A 19,406-nucleotide genomic window follows, 5' to 3' on the forward strand; every position below is an offset into this window, starting at 1 on the left:
CGGAAAGTTAGCTTTGTCGATTTGACATCGATTCCCTGCACGTGCATGAGTAACGACGAGCACACAGCTTCTAAAATGGCATGTGGAGAGATACCAAAGTGAATGCTCAAAGCAAAACTTTTTTCGTATTATTGCTGAATCGGACTCTGAGTTGCCAGACTCTGATTTTGATTCATGTGATCTGGAAATGTAGATCGAAAACATAGTGAGGTACCGGCATCAGCTAATCAGTCCCCAGTTGATCGTGGTGCTGAACATGTTCGTGTAGCTGATGTACTTATGGCAACGTTCGTCTGGGAGGACAGACAAGGAGGTACAAACCATATTGTGTCTCACTGTAACTAGCACCCCTGTGCATCTGTCTCACAAAGGCAGCCAGGCAGCCAGCCCACTGTGCCAACAGCAGGCACAACAGGCAGCAACATACGTTTTATTTTGATTTACATGTAAAACCATTTTTGGTTTTGTGCGCTTTTTAGAAAACTGAGTTTTTTTGGAAGAAATATTATCCCTCAAAGAGTTGCTACTGAACATAGACTGTTAATGCTGCTTCCTGATAAAAGAAAATGTTTCTGCAGGTATCTGCTCAGATAAAAAAAGAAAACAGCTTTAGAAATATTAACTTGCTGTTGCTTGAAAGGTGCCTGTTATAATGTTGTGATCGTGGCTCTGGACTCTGAGGGTAACTTGTTTTTCTATAACAAACTAGATAAAACATTAATGCCCTGGCAGTGGCAAATAGCTTTGGTTTTTTATTTGATTTGATTAACATTAATGTTTAAGTTGAGATTTACAAAAAATATTTTAACTGCTACTATGTAGAGGGAATACTGCTGTTAAAAAGCACCTTATTTGTTTAAAGTGTTTGCAAACCAAATACATGCAATACAGGGTAGTCCAGATCTAATTATGCAGATCCAGATCATCTGGATGACTTTGATTTATGTGGGGACGATTCCAGTTCGGTGCGAAAACGATTCTTCATGTCGTCAGTTCGCACACTTCTTGATGGTCCTGGATTTTTCAGGTGATTTTCTATGTAATAGACTTAATAAGTTATAATGTAATGAAAATTGCATAATTAGATCTGGACCACCCTATACACTACTTTTGAGTTCATTATTGAATTTTGCACATAACAATGTGATTGACTGTGATTAATCGTAGAAAATCATGCAATTAATCACGATTAAAAATTTTAATCGCTGCCCAGCACTACTTTTATCTACATAGTAAATAACAGGCAGACGCATGCAGAATTCTGTATTTTAGTGACAAAGGCACAAATTTAGCTGGAAACACAGCACCACTTGTTTCTGTTAACTCTTATAATTTTAGGGATAAATTGGTTGATCTTGCCCACTGCCAGTAAATTACTTAAATGACTATCTGTATTGCCCATGCAATTTGAACTCATGCTTTTCTTTAGGAAAAAAACTAAAGAATGGTTACCAAGTCCATTTAAAACATCTTAACTGCGCTTTGTTTTACTCTAGAGAAGTAGGAGAAGTACAGACTGATGGGAGGGGGCTTCCCATCTTCAACATTTTGCATGTTCAACGAAGATACTGTGTGGGGTTTTTTTTTCTTCTTTAAATCGATGTACGAGTACAGTATTGAATGGAGGTTTTGAGAAAAATTGAGCATAGCAGACTGCAGTTTGCACAACTGCAGTAGCGAGGGTTGTGAGGGGTGTTTCGGGGGGATTAAGAGGAATTCTGACATTTAATACTGGAATACTGGTACCGTACTATTTTAAAATGTGGGTTTTTTGGTATTTTTCCAGTTTCATCTCCTAGACCACGCCTCGGAAGTAATTGGAAGTTTGTGGTTCACCACTATACTTGGTCCTCAGTAGTTAGATACTCTGTTAGCACTTCCTATACTGTAGTTTAGAATTGTGGAAAGTCATGGACTGTCTAGGCAGCATCAGAAGGAAGTTAGGATCCAGACTTGGACAGGCATCCAGTCCTTTGCAAGTCACTTTTATTAAAAATAAATAAATAAAGCAGTTTTGATTTACGTTAAAGAAACATCTCATTACCTTTTACCTAAGGTAAAAGAAGAGGTACATGATACTCTTTGTAAATGCTGCTTTCATTTTTGCCGTTCTTTCAAGCATTGTGGATCCCATAAGAATGTAGAGGATATCAGTTGTCATTTTATATAGCTTTGGAATGCAATAAAATGCACTTTAATTCTGTGCTGTTTGAAATTTAATTACCCCACGTGTTCTGCAGTTGTTTTAAGTCCTTACAAAATACATATCTGGTATAGGCTATAAAAATCTGATCCTCCATCAGAGCCACGTTCAGGTTGCTTAATTTGATCACTCCACATTTTCTCTTCTCTTTTAAATCCAGATAATCAGGCCTGTAAATCAACCACTATAACATTCTTCTTTTTGTCACTGTTTTTGTGTTTCTTCAAGCAGTAAAGTCTCCTTTTATGTTATAATTGTTTATATAGTAGCAGACTGAAAAGGGGGCCATCTAAAGGACACTGATAGTGGTTTTCATATCAGATTTGGCAACAAATTACTTTTAATCCCAAACTATTGTTGAAAAGGTAGATACAGTATTAGGTTTCTGATATTTGAAATTCTTGTTTATCGTATTGTAGAAATTTCATTAAGTGTTATTCTAATGATTGTTTTGCTTTTTGTAGGCAGTTTTACTAACATCTTGCATTTGATGATAATTGTGAAGCAGTCATGCTAGTAGTAGTTCTTTGCAACAGGAACTGCTGTCAGCAGTTTCTTATTTATGATTGACTGTTAAGTATCCATCTTAAAATAGACTAGCTCATTTCCTGCCTCGTATGTGTGTTGTGCCTGCAGAATATAAATTCACATCCCCTTATTTCATTATTAGGTCATATGTTACTGTTTTTCATGAGGTGACTCTAAGAGAGAATCTGAAAAATAAACTTTTGTATTTTTTTTCACTAGATTATTCATTAAAACAAATTGACCAAAAGGTGGAAATTCGCATAAATATTTCATATTTTTTTTTTCCCATTTGTAAATATTCTGTCGACTACAGAATTACTGCATTTAAGTTGCTTTGCAATGCTTCCTATGCAAATGGGCACAACATCTTTGGATGGCATCTCAAAATTCTGTTGATTTTTGGTAGGATGTGTTAGAACTCACACGTATGCTTAAGACCAAGATAAGAATCGACTATGTTTCTCATAATTCATGAAAGCAGGGCCATTCAAACCTATCTTGAATAAAGTGTTAGTCAGTTGTACTTGTTTGGTATACCTGACTCAATTTATAGATAAGTTAATGGTTCATATTTCTATTCCTTAAACATTCTTTTTAGCATTAGTTCCATTAAAGATTAAAAACTAGTATGGATAGTTATTCATAAGACATCATTTAAATAACTATTTTTTTCAGCATGAGATTTTATGTATTTTAATTATTGGACTTGAGTTGTCCTATCTCGGAAGAGATGCTATGTAAAAAAGTATTTTTTCTAACACAACTTCAACTCTTCATTTTTTTTTAAACATATAGTAAATAACTGGAGAAAAAATTATAAACGAGTGAATATGTAAATAAAGAAATGCATTGTGAAATGTGTCAGTAAATAATAACAATGACATGTCAGCTCAAACAATTAAATTTGTCATTAAATGGTATTTTTGATGTTTCCTTAATTACTTCTTCATAAATTTATTTTAGTGATACCACATGCAACATGAAATATCCTTTGAAATGAAAACTGTCATTTTCATCTGTCAATGTTGAAGGCATGGGCTCTAGCAAGTACTGTTTACTTAAGGGCTAATGCATTGTGCATGCTTTTGTTTACAATAGTAACAAGCTAGCGACAATACACAAGTGAAATTTAAGTGCTATAGTGTATTGTCTAATTAGCAGCAATGCCAGCTAACATTCCTGCTCTGGGACAGACGGGGAAATGATAGAGTGTAAAAAGCGATCCAAGAAAACTGAATTTATTTATTGTAAATAAGTTTTTACTAGTAAAACTTCCTAGCTGCTTGTTGGGATATTTGTATCAATTTCTGCTGCAGTATAAAATGCACATTTGTGTATTAGCATTATTTTGTAAAACATCTAAATTGTCTAATCAAATTATTTGATGACTGAAGCAAAAAAGGTTTGCTTTTCGTTTTCAGCATGAAGTTAAATCACTCCAGAATCAGTGGGAGTTGAGGATGGCAGGCATTCTTTCTGCCATATGATCCAGTTATTACCCGGTTGCTCACTTGTGGTGAGTCAATATGCGCAACAGCCCTGTAGCCCAACTTGTTGGCACATGTTCAGAAAGAAACTTATCTGGTGATGGAATCTTTCCTGCCCACACTGAAATTTAAAGCAAGCCAATATAACTTTTATCTTTCCTGAAGGATAGTTTTAACTTATGCATAGGAGTTCCTGATTCTTGTCTCATTTACTTTCTCTTGATATAGCAGATTTAAAAGTAAATGTCTACATATATTTGTCAAACTTCAAATCACTTTCTTGAGTGATGGTAAGATATAATCGCCATTTCTAACCTAGACATCACACAGGTTTTAGTAGTCTGAAGGATTATACAGGATAAAAACATGATGCAATAGTACAGGCCAATCCACTCCAGACGATATTGTAAAATGTGTGTATATATGAACAAAGATTTTACTTTGTAGATGGTATCAAGCATATTATTTCAGACCTTAGAATTAAAATACGAGTCCTTTGATTAAAAGCATGAAGTGGATTAATATTTTTAAAGGTGAAGCCACACGGGCATGCATATAGTAAGCTGTTTTAATATTTGATGTCTGATAGGAGGAGGTTAGGGGCATGCACTGATACAGTGCATTGCCGCACCCACCACACGACAAACCAACTCAGGATTCAGATTAGGACCTGAGTGCAGCCATGCAACGGGTGATACCGCAGCTCTACACTAGTTCAGCTGGAGTGGAAGAGTGTGAGGGTTTTTTTTATGGTGGCTGGAGTGCCAATTCTGCCACCAACCCACAAGTTTTTTCCCTGCAGGTTGGAGGGCCTACATGCAGGGACGGATGCAGATTAACGTCATACCCAGGACGGAGCAATTGCAGGTTAAGATAATCCTAATATGTACTTGCTTTGCTCGCCAACCCCTTTCCTTCCCTGCCTGCCAGCGCTACGTGCCATTGTGAAGAGGGGGGCTGAACGCAGCCCAAAGAGATGCGGTTGCTCCTCCGAAACCCCAGTTAAACGGTGATGCAATGGGAAGCAAATAGTGTTTTTTTTTTTTGTTTGTTTGTTTTTTTTAAACCTCCTCTTTGCTCGATCAGCTGCTGGATTGATGCGGCCGCCATGCCACATGATCTGCATTTAATGCAGCGCTTCGAACATTTAAAAGCCTGTACAGCAGCTGTCCTTTTGTCTCGCTGCCTTGTCTCTCTTCTCCCTCAGACATCCTCAAACACTATTCGATCTCTTTTCGCTGTTCCGTTATTTCACTGAGTAATATTTTCAGTTTGTTTGCGCTAATGCGATCTTTACTATCATTTTTTTCAGACTTTCGAATTTTCCTACTTCCATTATGTCAAACCTGCTCTGCATGTTTGTTGTGCCAATGTTTTGAATTCTATACAATGTTCTACTTTGTCTTTTTCTGGCCCCAGGCTTGGTTAAATCTCTCAGAATTTGCACATAGATTATTTTTGTTCTTTTTTGCTTTCTTTTTTGCATTGTTTTCTCTCCAACGCTTTGGTGTTTCTTTTCGACGTGCTGCTCTTTCTTCTTCGCTTAGTCATTGACATGTCATCTAGAATGTATAACATTTTTAAGAGCTGAGAGCATAGGAAGTGTGTCTGCCAGAAGCATTCCAACAACTGAGAGGTTAGATAACCGTGGTCGTGTTTGACAATGGTTATAAGTAGGGCGTGACTTGCAAAGGTTGCAAGTATGATGTGATTTGACCGTCTCGCGGGACGTGACAGTGTCTCTCTTCAAAAGATCATGTCTCGTCGCAGGTAAAAAAAGTCTTGTCGCGTCCCAAGATTTTTTTTTTTGTACTAGAGAGACAGTTACAGTATCTTTAGTTAAAATTCTAATTACAAAGATCTGTAATTACATTTTGAGTAGAGGACGTTAGCTTAGGCTATTGACTTGCAAGGCACTTTAAATTAAAAGTACTGTGTTTGTAATTAATTTTAAAAGTCCAAGTTAAAAGTACTAATATATTTCAGTTTTGATACATTTTAAATATATTATTAAAAATGTTTTTTACATATCTAAAATTAAAAAAGTGAAGTCAATATTATAAACATATTTTACAGTTTTATCATACTAGTGACCTGCACATAGGGATATTTTTTAGATATTGGTGATTTACTGATACATATTTATTATACTCTTATTTCTGCTGTTTTAAGTATTAGTATTCCAAAGAGCAATGTGAATGAAAAGAAAAGCAGTGTTTGATGTTTTATTTACAGTAACATGTTTTAATTTAACATTTAAACAGACTAAATAACAGTAACTAATAATATCCATTGTAAAACTTGTAATGGTGTTTAGAAAACACTTTTCACAACTATCAAGATTGGCATGTACTTTAACTCAGACTTGCATTCTTCCTGTTTCTGAATAGCACAGATACCTTTTACACATTAAGACAAAAAAATCTGTAATATTTCCCAGTTTACCAGTGGAAGATTGTAGTAGAGGAAATAGAGCATTTAAAAGATTGTCAGACTATTTTATGAGCTAGAACTGTATACACTACAGGATATAGCAGACAGAATCAGTTAAGAAATTTTTAGAAGGTAAAACAACAGTTACATTAACAATAACAGTATTTCTTGTTAATTTTAATTAAAACAGCAGAATAAGTATGATCAGTTTAGAAGATTAAATAAAATTCTTTTTTACTTCAAATGCAGAAAAATGAAAAGAACATGTAAGATCACCTGCTGAAAACAAGTGGAATTGTAAATAATTACATTTCTTATGAACTCCCTGAATTCGGATGACTTACTCTAATTCTGACCTTTTTTTTATTGTGTCTAGTGCTTCAGGGGACATGTTGAAACCTAGCATTGAAAAAATCCATTTTTTTATGTGCATGTTGCACTTTTTCAGGTCCTGTCAAAATGTGATTTAAAATGAATTTGAAGTTTGCTGTATGCATTCTGAATTGTTTTCCCCATCAAACTGTAAAATGCTATGTAAAGCAAAACAGTCATTAATTTGGTTTTAAGGAAAGTATCATCTGCTTATAAAATAGTAAGGTATACATATACAGTAAGTGCTGCAATTCTTTCTGCCTTGTATTTTTGTGCAGTTGACCTTCAGAACTTTGGCGGAAGACCTAAAGTACAAGTTAAACAGGTAGGAGGATTTTATTAATGCGATTATACGTAATAAAATGTTTATCTTTATCTGATAGCTTTTGAAATACACTTATCAGACACAACATTTAAACCACTGACAAGTGACGTGAATAACACTAATTATCTTGTTACAATGGCACCTGACAAGGGGTGGATACTGTGTATATAAGGCATTAAGTGAACAGTCGGTTCTTGTAAGTGATATGCTGGAAGCAGAAAAAATGGGCAAGTGTAAGGATATGAATTACTTTGACAGGGGCCAAATCATGATGGCTAGATGACTGTGTCAGAGCATCTCCAAAATGGCAGGTCTTGAGGGGGTGTTTCCAGTATACAGTGCTTAATACCTACCAAAAGTGTTCCAAGGATGGGCAAATGGTGAAATGGTGACAGGGTCATGGGTGCTTAAGGCTCATTGTTTGGCATGGGAAATGAAGGCTAGACCATCTAGTTCGATACCACAGAAAAGCTACTGTAGCACAAATTGCTGAAAAACTTAACGCTGGCCATGAGAGAACGGTATCAGAAAACACAGTGCATCACATCTTGCTGTGTATGGGACTGCATAGCTGCAGACAGGTAGGATTGCCTATGCTGACACCAGTCCACCACTGAAAGTCCTGACAGTAAGCACGTGAATATGAGAAATGCACCATGACACAGTAGGAGAAGGAGGCCTGGTCTGATGAAACAGGTTTTCTTTTAGATCATTTGGGTGTCTGGTGTCATTTACCTGGGGAAGAGCTGGCAGCAAGATGCACTATGGGAAGAAGACATGCCAGTGGAGGCAGTGTAATGCTCTGAACAATGTTCTGCTGGGAAACCTTGGGTCCTGGCACTCATACGGATGTTACTTTGACTTTTACCACCTACCTAAAGATTGTTGCAGATCCATGTATAATCCTTCATGGCATCAGCATTCCCTGATGGCAGTGGTCTCTTTCAGAAGGATAATGCACCTTGCAACAGTACAAACATGTTCAGGAATGGTTTGAGAATCACTGGATGCCACAGGACATCAGAGGTCTTGTGGAGTCCATGCCTTGATGGGTCAGATCTGTTTTGGTGGAGCAAGGGGAACCTACACAGTATTATGCAAGCAGTTTAATGGTGTAGCTGATCGGTGTACATTTATAGTCCATGTGCTTTTTTTTATCCCAAACATGATTTACTTATAAAGAAAGTAGTAAGTTTGAAATGCATATTCTTAAAAGCAACATTTTATTAAAGAATACTTGTTAAATTTTGACCGTAACCATTTTGTAACCAATATTTAATACATTTCTCTTAAGTATTGTGGTTTAAACACAACATGTTTTACCAGGATCCTAAATGTTCTTTCTTAAACCTGTTTTAAGTAGTAGAATATGTAGCAAGTGTTTACTTTATACAATATGTAATGTTCTCTACATAATTCAGATAAGTGTGAGTGCACTTCATTTATATTGAGATTCTTTTTGACCATTTGCTATTGTGTATTACTTGCAATTATGCTTGCAGGTAATTGTGTATTAACTTTCATTATTATATTGGCAAAATGACTACATCAGTCAGACACTTTAATACATATATACAAATATAAAAATCTAACGCATGCTTGTGGATATCTTGTTGTCTTACAGTTTGTTTTTTTTTAGAAAATAATGTGACAGTTATATAGTTGAACAAGATAATTCTAATTTGATTTTGTGAGTAATGAGTTAGTAACTTTTGGAAAGCAATGCCTTTGTTCAGATTTTACTGTACCGCAGTGTGTTGCATTTCTGCCACAAGGGGGTGCTCCAGTTTAGGGAATCTACCTGAAAAATGCTTCTGTATTTTGCATATTTAGATTTCAGTATACTGATAGGGACTCCATTTTTAACAAAGATGAAGGAAGGTTCAATTAAATAATTTTTTATTCACTCAAAGATGCTGCTATGGAAATAAAATTGGTAAATATCAAATGTCACCTGATTTGAACTGTTTTATTATTCAAAGCATATTGGAATTATTTATTAAAAAGTGAAAAGAACTTGTACTGCAGGTGTTTGTAGACTGAATTCGTATGAATTTAGATCAAGATACTTGCATTAGTTATTATTAATAAGGCTATTTCAACTTGAAAAGGAATATTCTTAGCACATGATGAGAGTAAGTGCATGACTCATCAACTAGGGATGGGATGTCAGATATTTAATATTTGCTTTTGGCAAGATGATAATAACAGAAGTTTAATACTGAAGATAACAAGTCCAACCAATACTACTTTTGCTCTTTACTAATGATTTACACCATGCAATATACCTTAAATATTGCTTACATGTTCCTAATCACAAATTCCAGACTGGTAAGTAAAATCAGTTTACTTTGTAAAACAATAACAGCTGTTTATTGATATTTAAGGGCATCACAGTGATAGCGCTGGTGCCTTGTAGTAAGGAGGTTACAATTCACGTCCTGGACCCTGTCTTTGTGGTCTTTGCTTGTTCTCCCCATATCTGCATGTGTTTCCACTGGGTGCTTTGTTTTCCTCCTACAGTCGTCAGTTGACAGTCAGGTCAGGTGGATTTGCCAAAGTAAATTGGCCTTAGAGAACGTTGTACATGTAGGGTGTGTGAGTTCACCCTTCAATGGACTGGTGCCCTGTCCAGGGCTTGTTCCTGCCTTGCGCTTTATGCTTACTGGGATAGGCTCCTGCTTCCCAGCAACATGGATCAGGATAAAATGGGTTTAAAAGATGAATGGGTTGTTTTTGTGATTTATTCATTTATTACCCTACATACAGTATGTATTTTTTGCTGTTTTGCTTACTGCTATATGTTTTATTTCAGTGAAGACAGGAATATTCTTTAAGTTAGTATTTATTTAAATTGCATGTTATTATGACCTCTAATATACTGTAATTGGGTTCTTATAACAACTAATTTTAAAAGTAAGCTTATTTTTCTAAGCTGTAGATATAAATAGTGAAGCTGTTTATGTTGTAAATAAAGTTGATCAATTTTTGGTTGCTGTTTTTGCTCCACAATTATTGTTAACTGCAAGTTATGTCTATTAGCATTATTTAAGTTAATTGAATACTTTCATGCTCCCAATCTTCCTGTAATCTTAAATGCAATCATTAATGAATAGAAATGCAGGTCAAAGTTAAGGTCTGTTGGGGGGGGTGGAAAATTATATTCCCTCTAAATGACAAGAACAACAAACAAACAATAAAACAGTTAAACAAAAATCAAGCAAAGAATACATTTTAACAGTAAAATATAAATGAAAATGTTATCTCCTATAGTACAGTTGAACGTATTTTGAGTTCATGAGCAACTTATTAAGCAGCCTAATTTCTCAAGGTACAAATGGTCTCTCATATCATTTAGTTTTAATTCTGCGATGCACAATACTTTAGGAATGCATCATTGTTTTACTTAACTGAACAATCGGGGGGAAAAAAAATGCCAGTTAATTCAGAAGACCTTTCATTCCCATAAGACAACTGTATTTTGGTTGAAGTTACTAACCACTAGGGATAAACAGTCAGAAAATAAGTAAGTAAATTATTTTCACATGTTCTTTCATTTATGATATTGCAAAGGTTTTTCCAGGTTTTCCTTGTTGTGTCGAGAAAAATGAAGAAAAAAAAAATCATGTTTCGTGTTTAATGAGTTGGCATTAATAGACAGCAGTGGATGTACAAAGTAAGCAGCTGAACTGGCATCTGTTAACTATTTTAGTATTTTTTAAATTATTTTTCATAAAGCCTGTAATTTAGGAACAAATTTGGGAGATGTAAGCATTCTTTGAAGATATAAACAGTGACCACAGTATGACATTACAAAATTCAGAGGAGAAAAATGCCTATAAACTGCCAGTTTCATTATGAAACATACTGTGAAATAAAACATAGTACACTCTGTAATAGACTTGAACCAGAGCAGAGAGGCTATGGTTTGTGCTAGTGCAGGACTGATAACAATATTGATATGTGGTCAGCAAAGATAAAAATAAAATAATTGACATCAATTGCAAAAATTGAAATGGTATTTAGAAAAGTTTCACTATGCTAAAGATAGACATGTATTTTAGCAAGAACCTTATTAGTGCGTTTGGTTAGCATGCTTTAAATGTCAGAATCTCAATCTCACATTCTCTTCTTTCTGGAGCTGATGTCATTTGCAAGTCTCAGTATTTCCAGTTTTTACCAAGGAGAGTTTTTAAAACAACAACATTTATTTATTTAGCACATTTTCATACAAATAATGTAGCTCAAAGTGCTTTACATGATGAAGAAAGAGAAAAATAAAGACAAAATAAGAATTAAAATAAGAGAAGACTAATTAACATAGAATAAAAGTAAGACCTGATGGCCAGGGAGGACAGAAAAATTATTATTTTGGCATGACTAATGATAAACGATGATTTTTTTTTTCATACCATCATAAAATAAGTAAAATTAACAAATGTGCTGATATTAATCTGTACGAAAGCAGAACGTTATATCAAAAGAACTGGCTTATTGGTTACCTCTTTTTTGTCAGTGTAGCCAGTTTACGTTTGGGGTTAGTCCCACATTTATCTGCAGCGAGCTTGCAATAATTATTTAAACAGATGTTGGCCACTGTAGACAACTTCAGTAAGTCACAGATACTCTTCCCACAAACACAATTACCAACTTGCAGTCCACATCAGTTCAGGCATTTGTTAAACAGTGAGATTAATGCAGATTTTTGATTTTTTAACAATAAAAAATTTGACTCATATTCAGCATTAGTAACAATTGACTGGAAAATCAAAAACATTTGTGTAACACATTCAACCAACAAATCTGAGGGCCATTTCAGACCACCCCTGTCTGAGTCAAGCAGGTAATTATATTCCTGTGAAAATTCTAAATGCAATGACTTATCCATGACTAGCTAATTTCTGCACATGTCACACTGAACTGCGCCTGTAACCATTTTAAACCCTACATAACCAGCAACAAATATAAGTGATTTTGACTGTGCCTCAGTTAACATTAAATCATCACATTTAGAGATAACAGTAACCAAATCCGAATTAAGAACCTCAACATTGTCATCATTTGAACTATCAGTTGTTTCAGTACATTGGGAAATGAAGTCTAATAATGACACTTGACCTTTAGAAACAGACACAACATGCAATAAACTAATCAGTTTCAATTTTTTTTCAGACTCCTGAATCTCTTGTACGGAGATGTGATAGTTTGTACCAGATAATTGACGATATTTACCAAAGCGAGCTTCCAAACAGTCAGTTTGGAATTTTCCCGTCAAAACATAGTTCAAGTTCAAATTTTCAAGCAAATATGGAATTAAGTCAATAAATGTTAATACTGTGTGTTTCAGTGCTACCATTGTTTCATTAGTCAGTCGTCCGTCTCGTGGTTTGCAACTCAATTCTCATTCTAGTTAAATTCAAATATTTGCAACACTAAATAACACCATGCCTGCAGTTTACTGTTCATATACATTTTTACACAACTGTAGCTAAACATTCCTTTCTTAAGCCTACTCTCGACGTTACATGCCCTAACCTCCATTTGCAGCATTATCGATGTTACCCGGCACGTGGTGCAGTTGTTCACCATTAAAATAAAGAAAACACATCAAAATATTACCTTGCACTGCACCGCAGACATCTGAACTTATAACCTTTACGACTGCAATAACTTTATATCAAAAACTAAAATGCCATTAACTTTCTTTACAACATCAACGACGATCTTTGACGGAAAGTTCAGTTGGCACTGTTTGTAAACATAGTACCTCGATTGTGACGTCACCGGACCAATAAGTAACGCATGAGCGGGCCTTGTTTTTTGAGACGGCATTGGGTAGGTGCATTGTTGGTTATAAGATAGGTACATTTTGTGCAGTACAAAAAATGAACAGATACAGATGAATTCTAAGGCTGGTAGTGTGTAGAAGTAATAGCTTGGCAAAGTAGGCGTCGCACCAAGTGCTACAAAGAAGATAAAGTGTATAGAGGAGGGCCTGTAAGAGTTCATAATGATTGACCAGGCTTTTATTAAATACAAATGTTTTACAAATGGTTGATCAGCATCTCTAATCAGGTTATGTTACAATAAATCAACTAGTTGTCAATCAGGATTTCAATTCTCAGACCTATGGGCATATAGATCATTCTATTCCTTTTATTTCTGTAACTGAAATCTTGGCCTTTTGCAGTGGTTTTATTTTTCCTTAGAACTTGTAGGTGTCCAGCACCTTGAGATTGTCATGCATGCCATGGTACGTATGTATTGTTAATTTATGTTAGGTAAGCCAGTTCCAAACATTTTAAACCTTAATAAGTAAGAATAGGAATTTTGAAATCACTCTTAAATGTACATGGAAGCCAGTATAAAAACTTATGAAGTATTGTTAAGTGGTCATACTTCCTAATTCTAGTAATAATCTGTTGCATTTTCAATTAAATTAATACTGTCAATAAAATGATTTAAGCAACCTATAAATAATTGATCTCATCGCTTTTTTCATTGTAAGGGTTGAGACAGGCAGCAGAGCAAACAGGTCAGGCCAGCTAAGAGGTATGATCCCTGAAGTGTGATCCGAGTCTCTGCCTAATGGGACATGACTACAGCAGCTGTAGGGGGATCTGCCTGAGGGGCATCCTTAGAATATGACCAAACTACCTTAACTGGCTCCTCTCGATCTGAAGGACCAGCGACTCTACCCTAAGGCTCTCCAAAATTGCTGAGCTCTTACCCTGTTGCGAAGTGTTAGCCCAGCCGCTTTGTGAAGAAACCTTATTTTTGCCCTTTCTGCCCTGCTGATATCATTGTTTCAGTCATTAACCACAGCTCATGACCATAGGTGAGGACAGGGATGTAGATCGACCAGTAAATTGAGAAATTTGTCCTTAGATTCAGCTTCATGAACCGGTACAGCACCTGTAGAGCATTTCCCACCATTCCAATATAATTGTTGTTCTCACACTTTTTTTTTCTTCACTCTTTAATGAGATCCCAGGATACTTGAACTCATCCACTAGGGGCAAGTTGTTGCCCCCTTAGCTGATGAGAGCAATTTACTCTTTTCTGAGAGAGAACCATGACTTCAGACTTGGAGGTGCTGACCCTCATCCCAGCTGCTTCATGCTAGGCAGTAAATTTTTCAACTATTATTATTATTATTATTCATGCAGTGAGTGAGAGCTCAACAGAATATTCTATATACAGTATGCATTCTGTCCTCTGTAATAGAGTATAGAAGGCTAACGGTTTCAAAAACTCTCCTTAAGTCTTTACAGCCTTTGTATCTTTAGAAAACATTACAATGTTGTTGTAAACACAAGTTATTGTTTTTTTTACTGTGACTGGTGAGAAAGCCAGAATAAATTTTTATGTAAGTTGAAATGGGTAAATGAAGACTAGAGCTGTTAATATTCTTCTCCAAATACTTTAGAAAGAAACATACAACATACAGTACAAATGACACTGTCTATAAATAAGCATATTTGAGTCTAGCTCTGATTATGTTTCAATAATAATAATCCAAGCATGAGAAATTGTGCCAGCCAAAATAGATCTATTGATATTATTATTAATGAGTGTTGCCAGAACAGTGATTGAACTTTTGACTAATTATGTTGGGATTCAATCTATGGAACATGTAGTAGATTTGATTTTAAAAATTATAGTTATGATTTCCATGTTATGTTGTTAAGTTAAAATTACAAAGGCAGTGTGCACAAGGAGAAATAGGTGTTGACAATGCAGTACCGAGTTTGAGAGATGTCTTTCTTACTGTATGTAGAATCTTACATTATCTGTTTCATGATTAAAGAAGTTATTAAAAAGCTATGTTCTTTTCTTTTGCGGAGGTTTAATTTGACTGTTCCCATTTCCCTGATTTGTCAGTACTGCTCCTACAGAGTTTCACTGCTCACTAAGAACTTTATTTCTGAGCTGTCGCTTAACTGTAAAACTTCAGCCTATGTTGTGTTTGTCCAGTTGATTTTGGAATCCACTCCAGTAGTCTTCACTGTACTAGCTTGTGGTTGTGAAATGTCTGCTCTGCTCTCGCAAAGTTTATATAACAGAGAATCTGAATTACAAGTTAGATTGGGAGCATCAGAAGGATGGAAGTCTTTGCAGTCTGAGGTTAGTAAACCAATAAATATGAAACTGGCAGTTGATGTACAGTAACTTCCACTTAAGTTACACTATAATTAGGAGAAAACAGCATATAAACGTCTTATATTTCATCAATATTATTAAAACTAGTTACTTTACTGTTTGTTTAGCCTTCTTAAAGATAGTTTGCAAAAAAGCAAAAATCAAAAGTAACGTCAGTGTGCTGATTAGTCACTTTAAACTGACATAGCATAGTGTGATTATTGTGATGCTCCATATGAATCCGGGCACTTTTATGCTTTTATGACAATCATATACAGCAGCAATGCTACACAATTAGTTTGGCAACTTTGATGATTCAATGCTCAGGATTACTCTGTACAAAGGATTAAAAAGGTATTTGCACTCTTTCTTTTTCAGCATACTTTGTTGTGTTGTACATTTACTTCTAAATGGTAAGGTTTGTCCATCTATCTACATTCAATAACCCAGAATGACAAAGTGAAAACATATTTTCAGAAAGATTTGTAATTTTTTTTTAAAATAATGAAAAAAGAACAACTCCCATTTATGTAAGTCTTAAGACCCTTTGCTATAATATTTCCTATTATTGTCAGGTATATCCTGTTTGTTTAAGTTATCCCTGAGATGTGTCTGCAACGTAATTGAAGTTCACTTGTCAAACTGAATTGATTGGGCATTGTTTAGAAAGGCAATCACTTGTGTAAATAAGGTCATACTGCATGCCAGGGTAAAAACCAAAACATGAAGTCCATGGAACTCGTTGAAGACCTTGGTGATGAAATTTTGTTGTGTTATTGATTATGGCAAAGGTATGAAACAATTTCAGAAGCTTTGAGTGTTCTCACGAGCACATTGACTGCATGAAATTGAAGATTGTTTGAAACAAGCAGGGCCTAACTGTGTAACTGGACATGAAGGGCTTTGGACAGGAATGTGACCAAGAACTGAGTGATTTTCAGAATTCCTCTGCTGAGGTGGCCGGACGTGCAGGGAGAATGTCCATCTCAGCAACACTCTGTCAATTAATCATTTACGGTATAGTGGCTGGAGGGAAGCAAGTGTTAAGTAAAAGCATTTGGCAACCCGCTTTGAGCTTGTCAAACAGTTTTTAAAGGACTATTAAGAGCATGAGGGGAAAACATTCTCTAGTCTGATGGGGCAAAAGTGTTACTTTTGGACAGAACCCCAAAAGTTTGCTATGTTTGACGAAGACCTGGCACTGCTCATCACCATCCCTATAATGAAGCATGGTGGTGGCAGCAGCAGGGACAGGGTGACTGATCAGAATTATTGGAAAGGATGAATGCAGCCAAATACAAAGAGATCCTTGAAGAAATCCTGCTCCAGAATGTACACAACCTCAGACTGGGGTGATGAGTCACAACAACAATTTGAAGCACACATTGAAGGCAATGCTGGAGTGGTTCTGGGACAAGTTCTGGGTAGCGCAGCCCAAGCCCAGACTTAAACCCAAAGGAACCAGGGGGGAAAGACCTCAAGAAAGCAGATTACAGCCGCTTCCCATGCAATCTAAAGGAGCTTGAATTAAGAATATGAATATTTACAGTATATGAATGAGAGATTTCAGTTTTTCCTTTTTAATACACGTCCAAATCTTTCTGAAAACATGTTTTATTTTGATTATTGAGTATAGATTGATGAGCAATAATATTAATTTTATCCATTTAAAATTGAGTCTACAGCAAACTAAAGTGGGCAGAAAGTAAGAGTTTGAATACTTTCTAAATCCACTGCATAGTCTAACTGAACATGGCCAGTTTTTGCTGGTACACTAATCGCCTTGTATTGTGGTTAAGTGCTCATCTGTAATAAATGTTGTTATTTCAGGAAACCAGTAAAGGTGTCTATTGAGCAGTGCATGAATTTCCTTTTCATATTGGTAGCAGCTTTAATATGAAATCCATTTTAAAGTGCAACCTATGTACCTACTTCTATTAAAACAATGTGTAAATTAAACAAAATCAAGTAATGTTGTAATATTTCAATAATAGACACCTGTAATAACATTTTAAAATATTATTCAAATGCTTATCATTTTCTTTTACTCGCAATTCTCCCACCACCTCTAGGTTTTGCAGTTAGCCAAGAATGGCAGATTTAAGCCTTGGTGATGCTCTCTGTGACAGTCCGGTCTCTGGAGTTGAAGAGCCGTTAATAAAGCGTGACTTTGTTGAAGCCCTGGAAGCTGAGAGCTTTGATGATGTTGTTGGAGAGACTGTGGGGAAGAGTGACTACCGACCCTTGTTGGACAAGGATGATGTTAATACTCCATCTGAAGGTAAAACTAAATTTTCCTTTACTATGTATTAGTAACTGGCAGATAAAGGCTATTTCAAGGACCAGATGGTTACAATTATAGAATCTATAGTTATTTAATCAAAGTATGCATATATTATCATTCCTAATCACATATACAGTATGCATGAAATATGGTTTCAATTTCATGTGAGACAGAGAAATAAAAATTCTCTCTGATGGTCCAGCTTGGTCCGACTGCTATAACTTCCTTGAATCTGAACCTTCGAGTAACTGAGATGGACTAGACAGTTAGAACTCAATGCAGGCAAGAGTTGGTGCAACAGTGCTTCTTGCTGTTAGTTTTCAAACAAGGGTTCAAAGACCCAAAGTGCTGTGCAGGTTTTCTTCTGTTGGAGTACAGCGGTTCTCAAAGTGTGGTCCATGGACTACCAGTGGTCCCCCAAGTGTAAATCTAGTGGTCCGGAAGCTGAAACTCATCAGGGCAAAGTGACTTTCAAAATGCTTTATATATGTTAGTCTGTTAGCCACCCAATTAAGCATTTTTTCTAACAATCGAGGCTGCTAGCTGTCTTTGGAGAGACTAAACCAATATACTGGGATACAAGAGAAGTGGGTCTAAACTTACCACCACAGAAAGCAGCATCTAACTTCTGTCTATGTCTGTCTAATGCAACACTTCATCACCCTGTGTCTGTCTCTTCAGTCCAGCCAGTGTCTCAGTCACTCTGCAGGTCTGTCCCCTAAAATTGCTTTGATGTGAACCCAGAGAGACCAAGCCTGGTTAAGGCAGTCCTTTCACTCCATGCTTCCAGGGACATGTGAATCTGTGTCGACAGGTTGCCTTCTGTTTTAATTAATCTTTATGGCTATGGGGATATTATGGATCTGTGGCTGACATCTGAGAGGGAGTTTGAAAGATAAATACAGCAATACTGGGTTTGAATCTTAGTATTTTTCATATAGATTCCTTTAGTAAAACACATTTTACAATTCAGAATTATGCTAACATGTGACTTTCAGGCTCAAGTGGCCTAATGTTAGATTTAACATTAATAAAGTGGTCCATGGTATGAAACGCTTTAAGTATCTCTGTCTTAGAGGATGTCACAATAAAATTATTTCACAGTAGGATTTGTTATTCATTAAATTAAAAAGTTAGTTAAAGAGTGAATACTCATGGGAGCGCTGTGTATATGTGTGTGTGTACTACTGTATATATCTCTGATATTCCCTTTGTATGTCTTTTGTTGGGTAAGTTTAACAGGTGGCCCAAGTAGACATCACAAGATAAGAAATGTAAATCTGCTCACTTTCAAATAGATCTTCAGTTTTCTGACTGTGTAGAAGCAGTATGTTCAAGTGTACTTCTGTGTATCAGTCTGCCAAACTATCTGTGCAGGTTCAACCCATGGCAGGGTGCTTTCTCCGCTACTGTGTTTATAGTGCACCTGTAACTACAGTTCCACTAACTTTACTTAAGTTTGCAGATTACATCACTCTTTCAGGACTCGCCACAAGCAACGATTAGAGTTGGTACAGAATGGAAGTTGATTGCCTCACAACATCATGTCAGTAACAATCCAATCCTCAGCATCTGTGGAAATAAGAATTTCATAAAGCACCCTTCCCTGGTCATTAACCTCCTTAACATTAT

The 19,406-nt window shown here is 35.9% G+C and overlaps 1 protein-coding gene across 7 annotated transcripts in view; it reads left to right on the forward strand.

Annotated features, from left to right (window-relative positions):
- Positions 1–19,406, forward strand: part of LOC120529740 (microtubule-associated protein 4) — a 220,636-nt gene that overhangs the window by 42,689 nt on the left and 158,541 nt on the right. For 6 of the 7 annotated variants that reach the window (XM_039753823.1, XM_039753818.1, XM_039753816.1 and 3 more), the window contains exons 2-3: positions 7,302–7,348; positions 17,563–17,771. In XM_039753823.1, the coding sequence (XP_039609757.1) occupies positions 17,582–17,771 (190 nt within the window). In that variant the 5' untranslated portion in view covers positions 7,302–7,348; positions 17,563–17,581. The remainder of the gene's footprint in view (positions 1–7,301; positions 7,349–17,562; positions 17,772–19,406) is intronic. The other variant, XM_039753817.1, reaches the window with a different exon arrangement.

The sequence above is a fragment of the Polypterus senegalus genome, chromosome 5 (assembly GCF_016835505.1).
Source record: "Polypterus senegalus isolate Bchr_013 chromosome 5, ASM1683550v1, whole genome shotgun sequence".
Taxonomy (NCBI): domain Eukaryota; kingdom Metazoa; phylum Chordata; class Cladistia; order Polypteriformes; family Polypteridae; genus Polypterus; species Polypterus senegalus.